The sequence below is a fragment of the Sarcophilus harrisii genome, chromosome 2 (genome assembly GCF_902635505.1).
Source record: "Sarcophilus harrisii chromosome 2, mSarHar1.11, whole genome shotgun sequence".
Taxonomy (NCBI): Eukaryota; Metazoa; Chordata; class Mammalia; order Dasyuromorphia; family Dasyuridae; genus Sarcophilus; species Sarcophilus harrisii.
The window spans coordinates 137353772-137369769 of NC_045427.1; the positions used below are offsets into that span (position 1 = coordinate 137353772).

General features: G+C 34.3%; 1 protein-coding gene across 5 annotated transcripts in view; it reads right to left on the bottom strand.

The window, feature by feature from the left end:
• Nucleotides 1-6066: 6066 nt before the first annotated feature.
• MSRA (methionine sulfoxide reductase A) overlaps nt 6067-15998 on the bottom strand; it is a 509773-nt gene continuing 499841 nt past the window's right edge. For all 5 annotated transcript variants that reach the window (XM_031950908.1, XM_031950909.1, XM_031950912.1 and 2 more), the window contains one exon: nt 6067-6821. In XM_031950908.1, coding sequence (XP_031806768.1) covers nt 6657-6821 — 165 coding nt within the window. In that variant the 3' untranslated portion in view covers nt 6067-6656. The remainder of the gene's footprint in view (nt 6822-15998) is intronic.

The window sequence follows — 15998 nt, forward strand, 5'->3', positions numbered from 1 at the left end:
TCATATGAAAAGATGCTCCAAGTCATTATTAATCAGAGAAATGCAAATTAAGACAACTCTAAGATACCACTACACACCTGTCAGATTGGCTAAGATGACAGGAAAAAATAATGATGATTGTTGGAGGGGATGCGGGAAAACTGGGACATTGATGCATTGTTGGTGGAGTTGTGAACGAATCCAACCATTTTGGAGAGTAGTTTGGAACTATGCTCAAAAAGTTATCAAACTGTGCATACCCTTTGATCCAGCAGTGTTACTACTGGGATTATATCCCAAAGAGATACTAAAAAAGGGAAAGGGACCTGTATGTGCACGAATGTTTGTGGCAGCCCTGTTTGTAGTGGCCAGAAACTGGAAACTGAATGGATGTCCATCAGTTGGAGAATGGCTGAATAAATTGTGGTATATGAAAATTATGGAATATTACTGTTCTGTAAGAAATGACCAACAGGATGATTTCAGAAAGGCCTGGAGAGACTTACACGAACTGATGCTGAGTGAAATGAGCAGGACCAGGAGATCATTATATACTTCAACAACAATACTATATGATGACCAGTTCTGATGGACCTGGCCATCCTTAGCAACGAGATCAACCAAATCATTTCTAATGGAGCAGTAATGAACTGAACTAGCTATACCCAGAAAAAGAACTCTGGGAGATGACTAAAAACCATTACATTGAACTCCCAATCCCTATATTTATGCCCACCTGCATTTTTGATTTCCTTCACAAGCTAATTGTACAATATTTCAGAGTCTGATTCTTTTTGTACAGCAAAATAACGTTTTGGTCATGTATACTTAATTGTTAATGTTGTAAAGTTACCCATGCATATAATCTGTAAATAAAAGGCTATTAAATAAAAAAAAATTTTTAAAAAGTGTGCAATATGATGCTGATTACACATATCTAAAGTCACATAAAAAAATATTTCCATGTTAGCCATGATGTAAAAGAAAATACACATACACGACATACACAAGCAAGAAAAATAAACTTAAAAGCAAATATATTTCAATCTATATTCAGATTTCATTAGTTCTCTTTTGGGAGATGAATAGCATTTTCTATTATGGATCCTTTGTAATTGTCCTTTGGTCATTGTCTTCATAAGAACATCTAAGTCTTTTGTAGGTGATCAGCCTTATAATATTCCTGTTTCTGTGTACAATGTCCTTCTGGTTTTGCTTATTTTATTTTTTATCAGTTCATATAAAGTCTTCCCAAGTTTTTCTGAAACCATTTTGTTCATCATTTTTTATATCACAATAGTATATCCTTACAACCATATGCCAAAACTTACTTAGCCATTCCCGAATTGATGGGCTATCCCCTAATCTCCAGTTCTTTGCTACTATAGAAAAAGTTGGTATATACAATTTTTTTAATAAATAGGTAATTTTCCCTTTTCTTTGATTTCTCTGGGATATTTCTGGGTCAAAGGTTTTGAAGAATTTTTCTCTTTGAGCAGGGTTCCAAATTTTTTTTCAAGAATGGTTAAACTAGTTTACAATTGCACCAGTACATTAGTGTCCAAGTTTTTTCCACATCCCTGCCAGCATTTGTCATTTTCCTTTTCTGTCATGTTAGCCAATCTGATGCACGTGAGGTGGCATCTCTGAATTGTTTTAATTTGCATTTCTTTAATTAATAGTGATTTAGAGCATTTTTTATGTGAGTAAGATAGCTTTGATTAATTTCTTCTTTTGAAAACTGCCTGTTCACATCTTTTGACCATTTGTCAATTTATCAATATAACTGGAGAATGTCTCATATTTTCCTAGTTAGCTCAGTTCCTTCTCTTTTTGAGAAATGAGGACTTTATCAAAGAAACTTGCTGTAAAATTTCCCCCCAATTTCTTGTTTTCCTTCTACTTTGGGCTGTATTCTGTTTGCAAAACCATTTAAATTTCATATAATCAAAGTTATCCCTTTTACTTCCTGTGATTTTCTCTACATCTTATTTGCTCATAAACACTTCCCTTATCCATTTTTTTTGGCATTTATCCATATTTTTGGCAGAATGTGAAAGAAATTATTTTCTATCGTATTAATAACATGTTATTATTTAGGATTCAGGCTTTTTATTTCTTCATTAAGAGATTAGACTCTGTAAACCAGTCAGTCAGTCTCTGAAGGATATTGCTGATAGATGAGATTCCCCAGATCTTCCGGAAACAGGCTCTCAATTTTTCGCAGGACCCCATCCAGCAAGAACAGCTTACTTCTGTTTAGAGTATAAACAAAATCTAATCTAGGTGAATTCCAGCCCTAAAGCATTAAGTCTATCTATGCCCTTTTACTCCACAATTGGAGTTTAGGGTATCCAAACAATTGGAGTTTAGGAGAAAACCAACTAGAAGGGTCTGGGTAGAAATAGATGCCTTTGTCCAGACTGCTGGAAGTGGCCAAGTCTCATGACCATCATATTCTCAACAGGAGGATCTAAAAGTTTTTAGCCCATCTCCTTGTTTGAAAGTCTATCCTTTTATTAGTTGTTCACCAGAGATAATTTTCACCTTTCAGGGGCACCCCTTTTCCAAAGGCCATTTCCAATATTTTTCCTGAAAATCAATTTTTTTCCAAAGATATTTAAGCTTTTATTGATCTTCATGGTTTTGCATTTGGTTATCAAGAGAAGCCACTGACTATCAGTTTATTGACTATTAGCTACCCTAATTAATAGATTATTAATTACTCTAAAACTATACTCTCTTTTTCTTTTATTTGTCTCAAGTAGGAGATGTTGGTTTATGCCTATTTTCTAGTGCTATAAAATAATTCATTTGTAGTTTGATTGGTATGACAACAAATAAGTAAATTAACATGGGTAGAATTGTTATTTTTATAAAGTTGACTTAGCATACCCATAAGCAATGAATATTTTTCCAATTATTTAGATTTAGATGTATTTGTGTAAAGAGAATTTTATAATTGTGTTCATACAGTGCCTGGTTTTGTCTTGGAAGGTATATTTCCAAATGTTTTATATCATCTTCACTTGTTTTACATGGGATTTCTCTTTCATTTTTTTCAAGTTTTTAAGGATAATATAACTTAAGAATGTTTTAAAGCGGTAGAGAAGAAACCAGTAGAAGGGAACAAGATGGGGAGGGGAGTATTGATTGAGATTGCAATCTGCTAGAAAAAGCTGGATATGGTGGGATGAAGAACATGCTTATTTATAAAGGGGTTGGCCTTGGCAAGGAAAAGGGCCATATTTGTGTCAGTCACTGGGAGAAAGGAGTGGGTTTTGACATGAAGACTAGGAAAGAAGAGAGAGCTCATATTGAATGGCCTCAATTTTCTCAGTAAAGTAAGAGGCTTTCTAAGTATGAAAAGACTTATACAAGCCGATACAAAGAGTTGAATCTGGAAAATGACATATATAATGACTACAACAATAAAATGAAAAGAACCGAAATCTCCAACAAACTCCAAACTGAGCACTATCTAATTATAACAGTCAAGCTTGGCCCTGAAAGGACAGGAAGAAGGAGTGATATATTAGTGTCTTTCTTTGAAGATATGGAGACCTATGGATATGAAACACTGCATATATTGATAGATGGGGTTGCAAACTTAGTTTTTGTTGAAAAGATTTTTTTCTCTTTCTCTTTTTTTTTTTTTTTTTTTTTCTTTGTTACACAGAATGGATCTTTGGTAGGGGAAATGAGGGATTTTGAGAGGAAAAGGGGATCTGAATACAAAAAAAAAAAGCAACAAAAAAAGCATACCTTTTCTCCCAAATTAAAAAAAAAAAGCAACTATCACTTTAAAGTATGAGATATTACTACTCAGGACTTTGGTTCTGGAAGGAATTAACCTTCTCTGATTAACTGCAGGTTAAGTTAGTATAAAACTGTTAGGGAATAGGGAGAATGCTATTTCTGCCCATGTTTCTATATTACAGATATGTTAACGTTAAAATAAATGGCTTAGCTTATACTTCCTTAAAGGAAAGAGCCCCAATGCCAAAGATGACTCGATATAATCAATAAACTGAATTAAAAAATAATAAAAGGCAGCAAAATTTTAATTAAAAAAATCTGAATTTAAATACCAAATAAAAGTAGTTTTTCCATACAAATAACAAACCAGGGAGGAAGGGGAGGAAATTATACACAGAACTGCAAATCTCCATTATGTGCAGTTTGATTTTCTTTTTAAGTATATGATAAATTCAACATGTAATTTTTAAAGCTGTCCTCTTAAGTGACAAGAAGGATGAGTTGTTAGAACCTAGGTAGAAGGAATCCTTGAATATTCATGTAAAAAGTAACGTTTGTGCCAGCCCTTTTTGTAGTGGCTAGAAACTGGAAACTGAGTGGATGCCCATCAGTTGGAGAATGGCTGAATAAATTGTGGTATATGAATGTTATGGAATATTATTGTTCTGTAAGAAATGACCAGCAGCATGATTTCAGAGAGGTCTGGATTTACATGAACTGATGCTAAGTGAAATGAGCAAAATCAGGAGATCATTATACATGGCAACAACAAGACTGTATGATGAACAATTCTAATGGACGTGGCTCTCTTCAACAATGAGATGAACTTAATCAGTTCCAATTGTTTAGTAATAAAGAGAGTCAGCTACATCCAGAGAGAGAGAGAACTATGGGAAATGAGTGTGGACCACAACATAGCATTTTCACTCTTTCTGTTATTGTCTGCTTGCATTTTTGTTTTTCTTCTCAGGTATTTTTTCCTTTCTTTCTAAATCTAATTTTTCTTGTGCAGCAAGATAACTGTATAAATATGCATACGTATATTGTATTTAACATATATTTTAACATATTTAACATGTATTAGACCACCTGCCATCTAGGGGAGGGGTGGGACAAAGGAGGGGAAAAGTTGGAACAGAAAGTTTTGCAAGGATCAATGTTAAAAAAATTACCCATGTATATGTTTTGTAAATAAAGAACTATAATAACAAAAAAGCAATGTTTGTGATAGGATATATAGGACAGATGAGGCCTTCTCACATGGAAGTTTCCCATAGAACTTTTATCACTGATATTTGAAGAACTGATATTTGAAGAAGTCAGGAAGAACTGAATTTGAATCCTACCTTTGACACTTCCTAATTGTATTACCATAGCCTAGTTATTTAACTTCTCTGAATCTCAATTTTGAGACCTGTAAAACATGGGAAATATTCCTAGAGTACCTGCCTCACTGTATTGCTGTGAGATTCAGATAAAGTACTTTGTAAACAAAGTATGATATCTGTCAGTCATTAATATTAAATCTGCATTTCTGCCTTTCATATCTAGAAATGTGATTTAAGTCAAGGATAAATTTAATCATGTAGGAAATTCTTGGGTTTGAGGATTCTCCTCAAAGACATAAACACAACTCATTTATGACTTTCTAGAAATGTCTCAGGAAACTGCCTCAGACACAGAGAAATTAAGTCATATAGGTAGAAAGTGGTAGAAGTGGGATTTGAATTCTTTTCTCCTGATCCCAACCAAATTACTCTTATCTATCTGCTACAACACTGTATCATTATAAAACAGACCTATGAATCAATATTTTCCCCTCTTCTATAGTTAGTAAAAATTGAAATAATGAAAATAAGAGCTATGAGAAGTATAATTTTGGGAAGAATTGAAAATGGAATGCAAGGCGTTAGAGGCTCTCCCAGAATTATGGTCATATTCCAAGATGGCTAGGCCCTGAAGGAAATCCTTTAGCCCCAACTAAACCCTTTCAATCCATTCCTGGCTGGCCAGATGCTGTTTGGCTATTTCAAAAGTCAATCTCTTAAAATGAAATAGGGAGAGGAGGTGATAACCTCTACATCTTCATGCCTTCTGTAATTATTTCACTGAACTCCATTTCTACAAAATTCCTGTATAAATCCTTGAGGTATATACTATTTTCCCCCAAATTTTCAATTATATTGATTTTTCTCTTTAGAGAAAATGGTGAGAAACGTGGGATTGGTTGTGTTGTTTTTCTGTTCATTCCTTTAAAGGATGAAAATTCATCTTATAATTCATTGAGACACTGTTTTGAAACAGGTAAAAAGCAAGCTAAACATCAGGTTGGTTTTAATCAGACTATAAACGTTTATTAGATTATGCATTTGATACCCTTCTCATTGCTACAAGCGAAGCATCATAATCCATAAAGCAAATTTAGATCTTTCTATTGCCATAAGGAAGCCTGTAACAGGCACTAAAAGTTCCATTGGCTCTATTCTAGTGGAACTACCCATTTGTATTCAGTACAGAGAAATATTTCTGTAAACACGTTATCATGGCTACAAATGATTATAAATCTGAAGGCACAGGAAAGGAAGATTGCATGTTGCCTAGGCCAGGGCAGTAGTAAAGATTTTCCCACCAGAAACAAATCCCTTACACTCCCCCTTTTTCTCAAAAGCTAGAAACTGCTCGCTTTTTAAGCTTAATCATCTTAATTAGTATCCCATACCAGAAGGTATAGTTCCAATAATCACATAAATTCAGCCATTATCAAAATTTAGTGTGAGATCTTCATCTCATATCAGACTGACATATTTCATTTGTTTGGAAACCCTTAAGAGTCAGAAGTCGAAAGCAATGCCTCTGGTCAATTACCCAATATCCATGCCATAGCAAATGCAATCTGAATGCCATCATATGGGCATGAATTACATTGTGATTCCAATGGGGCAGGAAACTCCTGTGCCTCCCAGCCCGCAGTATCCGTTGGGGTTCTTGCTTAAGTATTGTTGATGGTAATCTTCAGCATAATAGAATCGTTGATCTTCTCGAATATCAGTTGTAATGTCTCCATAGCCACTTTCATTAAGGACCTGTTAAGAGAGAAGAGTTTTTTTAGTCAGTGCAGTCATCATCAACAGAGTAGCTAGCCTTAACATAGCTTTTGCACTTAAAATATTTGATGTAAATTGTTTGCTTTGATTCTCATTACACTCCTGGGAGGTAGGTAATAAACACAGTATTCTTTTCATTTCATAGATCAGGACCTTCATTGTGAGGCTCAGAAAAATTATATAATTTGCATAAGATCAGAAAATTTGAACACATATCTTCTGATATTCACTTCATTTGATCTTCCCAACAATCCTCAGAAGAAGGCAGCCCAGAGTACAGTATGACTCTGGAATCAGGGGATCTGGATCTGAAGCCAGGCTGTAAAATAGTTACATTGACTGGTTTCATATATTAGGGAGATAATAGATTACATTTATAAAGTAAGACCTTGCCATGTATAAAGCCCTTTACCCACAACAACCTATCCTTCAGGTTGCCCACAGTGAATAATTTTAAATCGATTTAAAATTCATCAAGGAAGGGCCACAAAACTTTTTGTTCAAATTGAATCATCATCGTTGTGCTTCAAAATTTATAGAATCTGTGATTACACTAGCATAGACACATCCTCCACAAATATGGCTCTCCATCCTTCTATGCCTTAGTAAATGGCATCATGAATTATCCTAACTGCAAAATTAAATCACATCAGCTTTCCAATGATGAGCCTGTCCAAATTTAGCTAGTCTGATCCTTAGATGAGCCACTCATCCAGGGTGTCCCCGAGTAATCAATACTCAAGAGTATTCTTAATTTGGTAGGAGTGATAAGAGCTCATACACTACTAGTATAACTTTTAAGAACTTTTAGTGGTATAGAAAGAAGTTAAGGGGATATCAGGAGATAAACAGTAAGACAATAAATCAAATTAATATTTGTTGAGTATACACATAAAAATTATATTGAATTACAAAATAATTATATATTTAAGATAAAAATATAAAACCAGAAAGTAAGTACATAAAACAATATTTAGTTCTCTTCATTGTTTTGATTTTTCCCTCTCAGTGTATGATAATTTTGTAGGTATTTAGAACAGATATCCCTAACATTTATTTGGGTAGAATTTTTTTTTTTTTCATTTCTCTAAAGCCTCAGCATCACAATGTTTGGGGGAGGATTTTTTTTTTTGACTTTAAAATCTCAAAGTTAGGAGGAGGCAGGAATTACTTGAAAAGTCCCTGAGAAACTCAGGGAAAGAAGTATCACTCTCTCCAAAAGTATGGCAGGAGAAATTGGCTTGAAAATTTTACCACAAGCAAATAGGCTATATATTAACAATATATTAAAAAGATATAAATTATGATTGGATTTTCAGGAATGCTAGGTTGGTTTAGTGTAAGGAAACTTATAGCCATTATAATAAATCATAAAAGTAACAAATTATAATAAAAAACCCACATTATGTAAATCAAAGTTAAAAAGGCTTTTGAAAAAATCCATATCAATTTTTGTTAAAAACACTACAATGCATAAGGATAAATAAATTTTTCTTTAACACAATAAGTGATATTTATTTAAAACCAAGAGCAAACATTATATATAAAATGTAAGAAAGTTAGAGACCTTTCCAATAAGATAGTATATCTCTTATCATAACTATTTTTTAACATGTGCTAGCTACAGCAAAAAACAAGAAAGAGAAATTGGGAGAAGCAGCATAAACAAAGAGGAAACAAAACAATTATTTTTTTTTTTGCAAGTAATATGATAGTCTATTTAGAGAACCTTAAAGTGTCAACTAAAATTAACTAAAATTCAGCCAAGTTGCAGAACATAAAATAAAGCCATATAAACAATAAGAATTTCTATTTATCATCAAAAAGGCTCAGGAGGAAGAGATTAAAAGAGACACTTCATTGAAAACAACTACAGAAGTTAAAATATTTGAGAGTCTATTAATACATACCCGGAACAATACAAATGAGTTTATAAAAATAGATCTAAATATCAGAGTAAATGTTTATTGCTCATGAGTAGATCAAGCCACTATAATAAAAATGACAATACTACTTAACCTATTTACTTAGTGCTATACCAATCAACTGATTATTTTATAGACGGAGAAAATTTATCTGAAGAAACAAAATGTTAAGAATCTCAAGAGAAATGATAAAGAAAAGTGAGAAAGTCCTAGTTGTATCAAAGTTTAAAGTACACTACCAAGTAGTAGCCAAAAAATATTGATTTTTTAAAAAGAGATTAATCAGAGGAAGAGCTTAGATATATAACAAACAGAAGCAAATAAACACAGTAGTATTATGTTCAATAAACCCAAAAGTCCCAGGTATTGGAAGGGAAGGAAGCACCTAGTCAAAGATTATTGATAACAGTTTAGCAGAAATTATAAACCAACATCCCATATCATATACCAAGATAAACTCCAAATGGGTATATGATTTAGCTGCAAAAAGTGATATCATTAGCAAATTAGAGGAATAAGGAAGAAATTACTTTTCAGATATATGAAGAGAGGAAGAGTTCATGACCAAACAAATAAGAGAGAGGTCATAGAAGACAAAATGCACAATTCTGGTTATGTAAAATTTAAAGTTTTAATCAAATGCATTTAAAATTAGTAGGGTAACGATAATTGGAAAAATAACAATTTTGCAGCACATTTTCCTGATAAAGATGTCGTATCCATGATATATAAGAAAATTATTCAAATATGTAAGAAAAAGAGCCATTTCCCCAACAGACAAAAAGTCAAAGATATGAAGTCAGTTTTAAAAAATAGAAATACAATTTATTAATAACTATATAAAATGCTGAAAATCATTAACAATTAAAACAAATTAAATTAAAGCAAACTTTCATTAGGCTGGCAAAGTTGACCAAAGAAGAAAATGACAAATGTATGAATGACTCTGGGAAAACAAGCACATTAATATTCTGCTGGTGGAGGTGAGATTTGTTAATAGTTGTTATCAAAAACAATGTGAAACTATCCTTCCAAAGTCAGTAAAATACATATACTTTGACCCATTGACACCACTATTAAGAAAGTGATTGCATTTTTTCTTGTGCAAGATAACTGTATAAATATGTATACATATATTGCGTTTAACATATACTTTAACATATTTAACATGTATTGGACTACCTGCCATCTAGGGGAGAGAGTGGGGGGGGGGAGGGGGAAGGCGAGGAAAGACTGGAACAAGTTGGAACAGAAGGTTTTGCAAGGGTCAATGCTGAAAAATTACCGCTATAATAAAAAATTTTTTTTAAAAAGAAAGTGATTGAAGAAAGAGGAAAAGGACATGTCTGTACCAAAATATTTATAGCAACTCTTTTTGCTGGAAAAATGGAAACTTAAAGAGCATATTCACCTATTGAAGAATGGCTAAACAAATTATAATATATGAATGTAATGTGATATTGCAAGAAATGATGTAATGAACAGTTTCGGAGAATAACTGGAACACCTATATGAACAGATGCAGAACCACGGGAGCAATTTATACAATTATAAAGAAAAGCAACTTTGAAAGACTGGAAAACCTGGATGAATGCAATTAAAAATCATGATTTTTGAAGACTAAAGATGAACCATGCTACTTGCAGAGAGGAAATAGACTAAAAATTCAGAAAGAAACCAAAAATCGTGAAAATATGAAATGAAGAAATTTGCTAGATTAGGTATATTTGTTACAAGAGGTAATAAGTGGGCTGGTTTGTTGTTGTTATTGTCCTGAATAGAATAAATTAGAATAGAATAGAAGAATAGAATAAATAGAATAGAAGAGGAGCAGAAAGCAAATGTTTATTGATTTAAAAATGATCTTTTTTTTCTTTAAAGAAAAATATATCCCTTAAAGCTTAAAGATTAGAGCCAACTGATTTTTACGTCAATCTTTTATATAATATCAACCTAATGAGTATATATGCATAATATTTTCATCCTATGTCTCTGACAAATAAAATAGGTGGTACAGTGCATGGAGTGCTGAGCCCATAGTAAGGAATATCTCAGTTAAAATCTGGCTTCAGATACTTAACAGTTATTTAATATTTGGTAAATCACTTAACTTCTATTTATATCAGTTTCTTCATCTGTAAAATGAGGACAGCAACGGGATCTAACTTCCGAAGGTTGCTGAGAAGATCAAATGAAATAATTAATAATGGATAAAGCTCAGCACAGTGCCTGGCACATTGTAAACACTATAAAATGTTAGCTACTACTATTATTAAAATAGGTAGCTCAATTCAATATATGTTAGGTACCTCCTTTGTGTGAGGAAATAAAATAAGGTTTCATGGTTCTAACAGCACAGAGATGACATATGGATATACATGCATGTGTGTATGTTTATGTGCACACATACATACATACATAAGTTAGTTTCATATTTTGTTACTGTGAGTACTTTCACCAAAGCAATTCTCAACTAATTTGTGACTGAAAGGTTTTGTGTCCAAAATATTCATCACTCTGGTACTTCTTTCTGGAATTCTCCTGTTTCTATCAAGGACACCACCCTCATTTCACAGGCAACCAGGATCATAATTGCAGTCACCTCGGCTCATCAACCTCCTTTACTCCACACATGCAAATCAGCTTATAAAACAAGTGCACTTATACAGTGCAAAGTCCTGTCATCCGGCTCCCAGTTTCTGCCGTTTCTCTCAAGCACTTTCCTGATTCGGTCCAGCAACCCAGATTCTGTCTTAGTTCTAGGGAATTCTCCAGACAGATCATCAACCAAGCTTCCCTTTGTGGGATCTCTCTCTAATCAAGGACAGTGTTGACTTACTCTTCCTTATACTCTTCCTATCCACAATCTAGCAGAAACCTTTGACTGCCACTTAGTCAAGATGAACTGGGAGAATTAGGTGACAAGTCTCAAGTTTACCAAAAAAGGACCTGGGTTTATTATGAAGCATTCCTGCAGTACTTTAAATTTTGCAGAGCCCTTATATATTTGGAACCATGAGAACATATTTGTAATTTGGAATTTTGCTCACTAAGCTAGGATGAAAAAGATTGTGTTTTTTTAAACAGAGTGGGCCACAAAGGCAACATGAAGTTAACCAATCAGTGCCATGAGAGCTATCCAACCACCTGGCTCAGAATCAGCCAATTCTCTCATAGGGTTTACAAGTGTCAACAGGAAGCAAGGCCAATAATTTCAATGTCAATCAGCTTCCTTCTGTTCTTCTCATGTAGTATTAAGTGACATCAGGAAAAAGAGAATGAGCTTGTGACTTTGAAATAGGGCCTACTTACCCAGGAGCCACCAAGACAAATGTACACCTGGTGAAGCCCTTTCTTAATTCCAACATTTACCATGTCTTTTCTGTCACCCCACTGTGTCCTCAGTACCACTTTCATTGGCCCTATTTCTGTTTGGGGCCACCACATCTGAATTAAGAGCCTGAGGTGCTCCAAAACAATCATCTTCTCTCCTTGGTGAACAACAGAGTTCATTATCTCTACTTTTTCTAACTCTGTTGACCAACGTCTTCCCCTTAGCAGGTTTCTAATCTTGGTTGTCTGGCCTTCTTTCTGTCTCAAGCCTCTCTGCTACTTCTCTTTCTCTTTCCTTGGTTCCTCATCTTCTCTTTGATCGTTACCATATCTCAAAGTTCAAACTTAGCTCTGCTCATTTCTATCTACACACACTAATTTCTGCATGGGATTTATCCAGTCACAGTTGGAATCATTAGCTGTTCAGAGAAGCTTTTAAATCTTCCTCTGCCTCTGAACTAATGATATTATTTCCAAATTTGTAACATTTCAGTATCTGATTTTCCACTGTATATCCATGAGGATATCTAAAGCTTAACATGTTGCTATTAGAGCTTGTTATAATTTGTACTAAACTATTTGTTGGTGGTATTTAATCTTTTTGAATCATGTCTGATTCTTTTTGACCTCCTATGTGAGAGGAAATAAAATAAGGTCTCATAAGCAGAGAGATTGGACTTTTGGACTTTTCTTGGCAGAGACACTAGAGTGGTTTGTCATTCCCTTCTCCAACTCATTTGACAGGTGAGAAAACTGAGGCAAAGAGTGTTAAGTGATTTGCCCAGAGTCACACAGCTGGTAAGTGTCTGAGATGGATTTGAACTCAGGTTTACTGCTTCCAAGTCTGGTGCTCTATTCCCCTCACCCCTTAGCTGCCCATCACTAAACTAAAAGCTCATCTCAGTTCTCCCATTACTTCCAGAAAAGACCAAAGGCTTCCAAATTTCCTAACCATCTTTGAATATTTCTTCTTTATTCCCAATATCAAGCTCACCATCATATCCAGTTGATTTTGTCTCTGCTACATCTTTCAGATCTGAGTGATCCCCATAGTCACACCCCAAGCCCTCCCAGATCAGCTGCCTGATTCATCTCAGAGAAAAGTGTCAATCCTTTTCATAGCTAACATCCCTACCTGTGCCTTTGACGTTATTCTCTGTTGCTTCAATTTCTTGTTCTGGAAAATGATGGAACCGAAGTAAATTATTTCTAGAGGTGGCCCAGCACTAAACCTTATGATCCTTGGTAATGTTCATCAAGTACCTGTGCTCACTGTGTTCACTGAAGCAGCCTCTTCATTGATCTCTCTGTTCTAAGTCTTTAAACCATCTGATATCTTTCATAGTTCTAGTGCTGAAAGGAACTTCAGCTGCCAGTCCTTTCATTTTACAGATGAAGATACTAAAGCCCAACGGGAGTAAATGAGTGATTGACTAAAGTAATATCTGTGTTGTGCACCAGAGGTGCAACGTGAAGCCAGACCAGTATTCTTTTCATCATATCACGCCTAATAGCATGCCTATTTTCTTTTTTATTTATTTACAAAGCATATGCATGGGAAATTTTTCCAACATTGATAGCATGGCTATTTTCCTGACTCCCTGACCTGATTATTAATTCTTAAACCAAAGCAAGTATTTATTTTTCTCCTCCTGTCCCAAAATACCTTCTCAAAGTTCTCAAGTACCCCTCAGGATTCAACATCAGGCAGGAAGAGACCATGTATGTTTTCATGATAGACTGTTTTCCATTCTCCTACTCAAAAATCTTCAGTGACTTCTTACTGCTTCTAGAATAAAATATAAACTCTTTAGCTTGGGAAGTGAGACTCTCTTTAGTGGCTTTCCAGGCTAGTTTCACCTTATTATTCTTCAGACACTTTACATTCCAATCTAGCCTACTCCAGATTTCCAGCACTCAACATGTCACTCCCATCTCCTGTATTTGCATAGCTGTATCTCAGATTTAGAATACGATCCCTCTTCATAGCTGTCTTTCATATCCCTTATCCTTTAAGACTCAGTGCCAGAGACCTATTTTTACAAAAATATTCATAACAGTTCTTTTTGTGGTGGAAACGGGGAATGCCTGAAACACACTATGATATATAATTGTGATAGAATATTATTCTGCTGTAAGAAATGACGAGCGGGATGATTTTAGAAAAACCTGGAAAGACTTACATGAACTGATGCAAAGTGAAGTGAACAGAATCAGGAAAATATTATAGTAACAGCAATATTGTTTTATGAAGAACTGTAAATGACTTAGCTATTCTTAGAAATACAACAATCTAAGACAATCCTACTAGACTCATAAGGAAAAGTCTCATAATGAAACATGCTATCTGCCTCCAAAGTAAGAAGTGATGTCATCTCAATACAGACTGAAGCATACTAATTTTTGGCTTTCTTTCCTTCTTTTTTTGGGTCAAGTCATTTTGTACAAAACAAATAATATGGTAATATGGCAATGTTTTACATGATTACTTACTGTCTGGGGGCTTGAGGTAGGAGAGGAGGAAAGATAGAATTTGGAACACAAAATTTAAAAAAAATTAATGAATTATTTTGACATGTAATTGGGAAAAATTATTTAAAAAAAAAAGACTCAGTGTCCTAACCAAGTCTTTTATTAAACCTTTGCTGACCTCCATAGTTATCAGAATGTTCTCCTTTGTCATATAGTCCCAGAGTCCTTTAATTTCTCCTTTGCTTTTTGTTATTTGGTTGTATTCCTTTTTCGTTCCTCTTAAGAAAATATAATTAAGTTGTGGTTGTATTAATAGAGAGTAAGAATGAGTTATTTCAAAGGAATAATTGGTAATCCTTGGTGAATGACTGGATGAAGAATTTAAAGACTGTAATCAAAGGTGACTTTCCTTACTCCCTCTTTTCCCTACCCTATGAAAGCCATGTCTATCAATTCAACCCAATTCCACAAGAATTTGTGTTTCTCAGGACCACTGATGAATATTCACAATGAGAGATATAAGACTAAGAAGGCTTAATACATTTCTTCTTGTTGGGAAGGAGTTATATTTTCACAAGGGTCAAAAATCACAGAGCCTATGAGCCTTTCTACTGAACTGCTGCTTAAGGTGGTTGTTCATATTATTGATAGACTAAGCATTACCAATTCTTATTTTTATCTGGATATCCTGTAGACTAATCCTAAGAATGCCCTAGGTTTTTTTTTTGTGTGGCATGGAATCCTTCAGCTGTAAGTCTGGCAAAACCTATGAGCCCCTTTCTCAGAGTAAAATTTTTAAATAAATAAAAAATAAATGCAAAGAATTACAAAATAAGTCAATTAAAAATTAAATAAAATGATAAAAACAAACAAACAAACAAAAAAAAAAAAAACAAGTGCACAGACCTGAGATTAAGAACCTGTGGCTTAAAGATTACTGAGGAAAGTCACAGAATGGGGGCTGATGGCCTACTTTAAAGTCATTGTCTGTATTTCCACAAGATCCTTGCTATGGCTTCCTAATCACTGTTTCTTCCTTTTACTGATTCTTTATCTTTTCATGTCCCATCTTCCTAGTGGAATGGAGTCTCTTTGAAGGCAGGGGAGATGTCTTATTTTTTTTGTATTCCATCCTTCACCTCTTCCCTCTCCCCATCCCAGTTCCTAACACTAGCCCAATTTGGGTGCTGGCAGGGTCATTAAATGGTAATAAGGAGACTAGATAAACTGAGACTCATTTAAAGAACACAGAAAAATTAAGTAAAAATGCTTGGGATCTTTTCCAGCTCTAACATTCTAGGTTAGAATAGAAAACAGCTTCTGTCTCCAGTCACATGTTTCCTATTCTAGGCATTCAGAAGCTGAGCTTCAGAATTCACAGCTTCCTGGGAATAGAGACATGCCAGCTTTCCCCAGCAACGGCCAT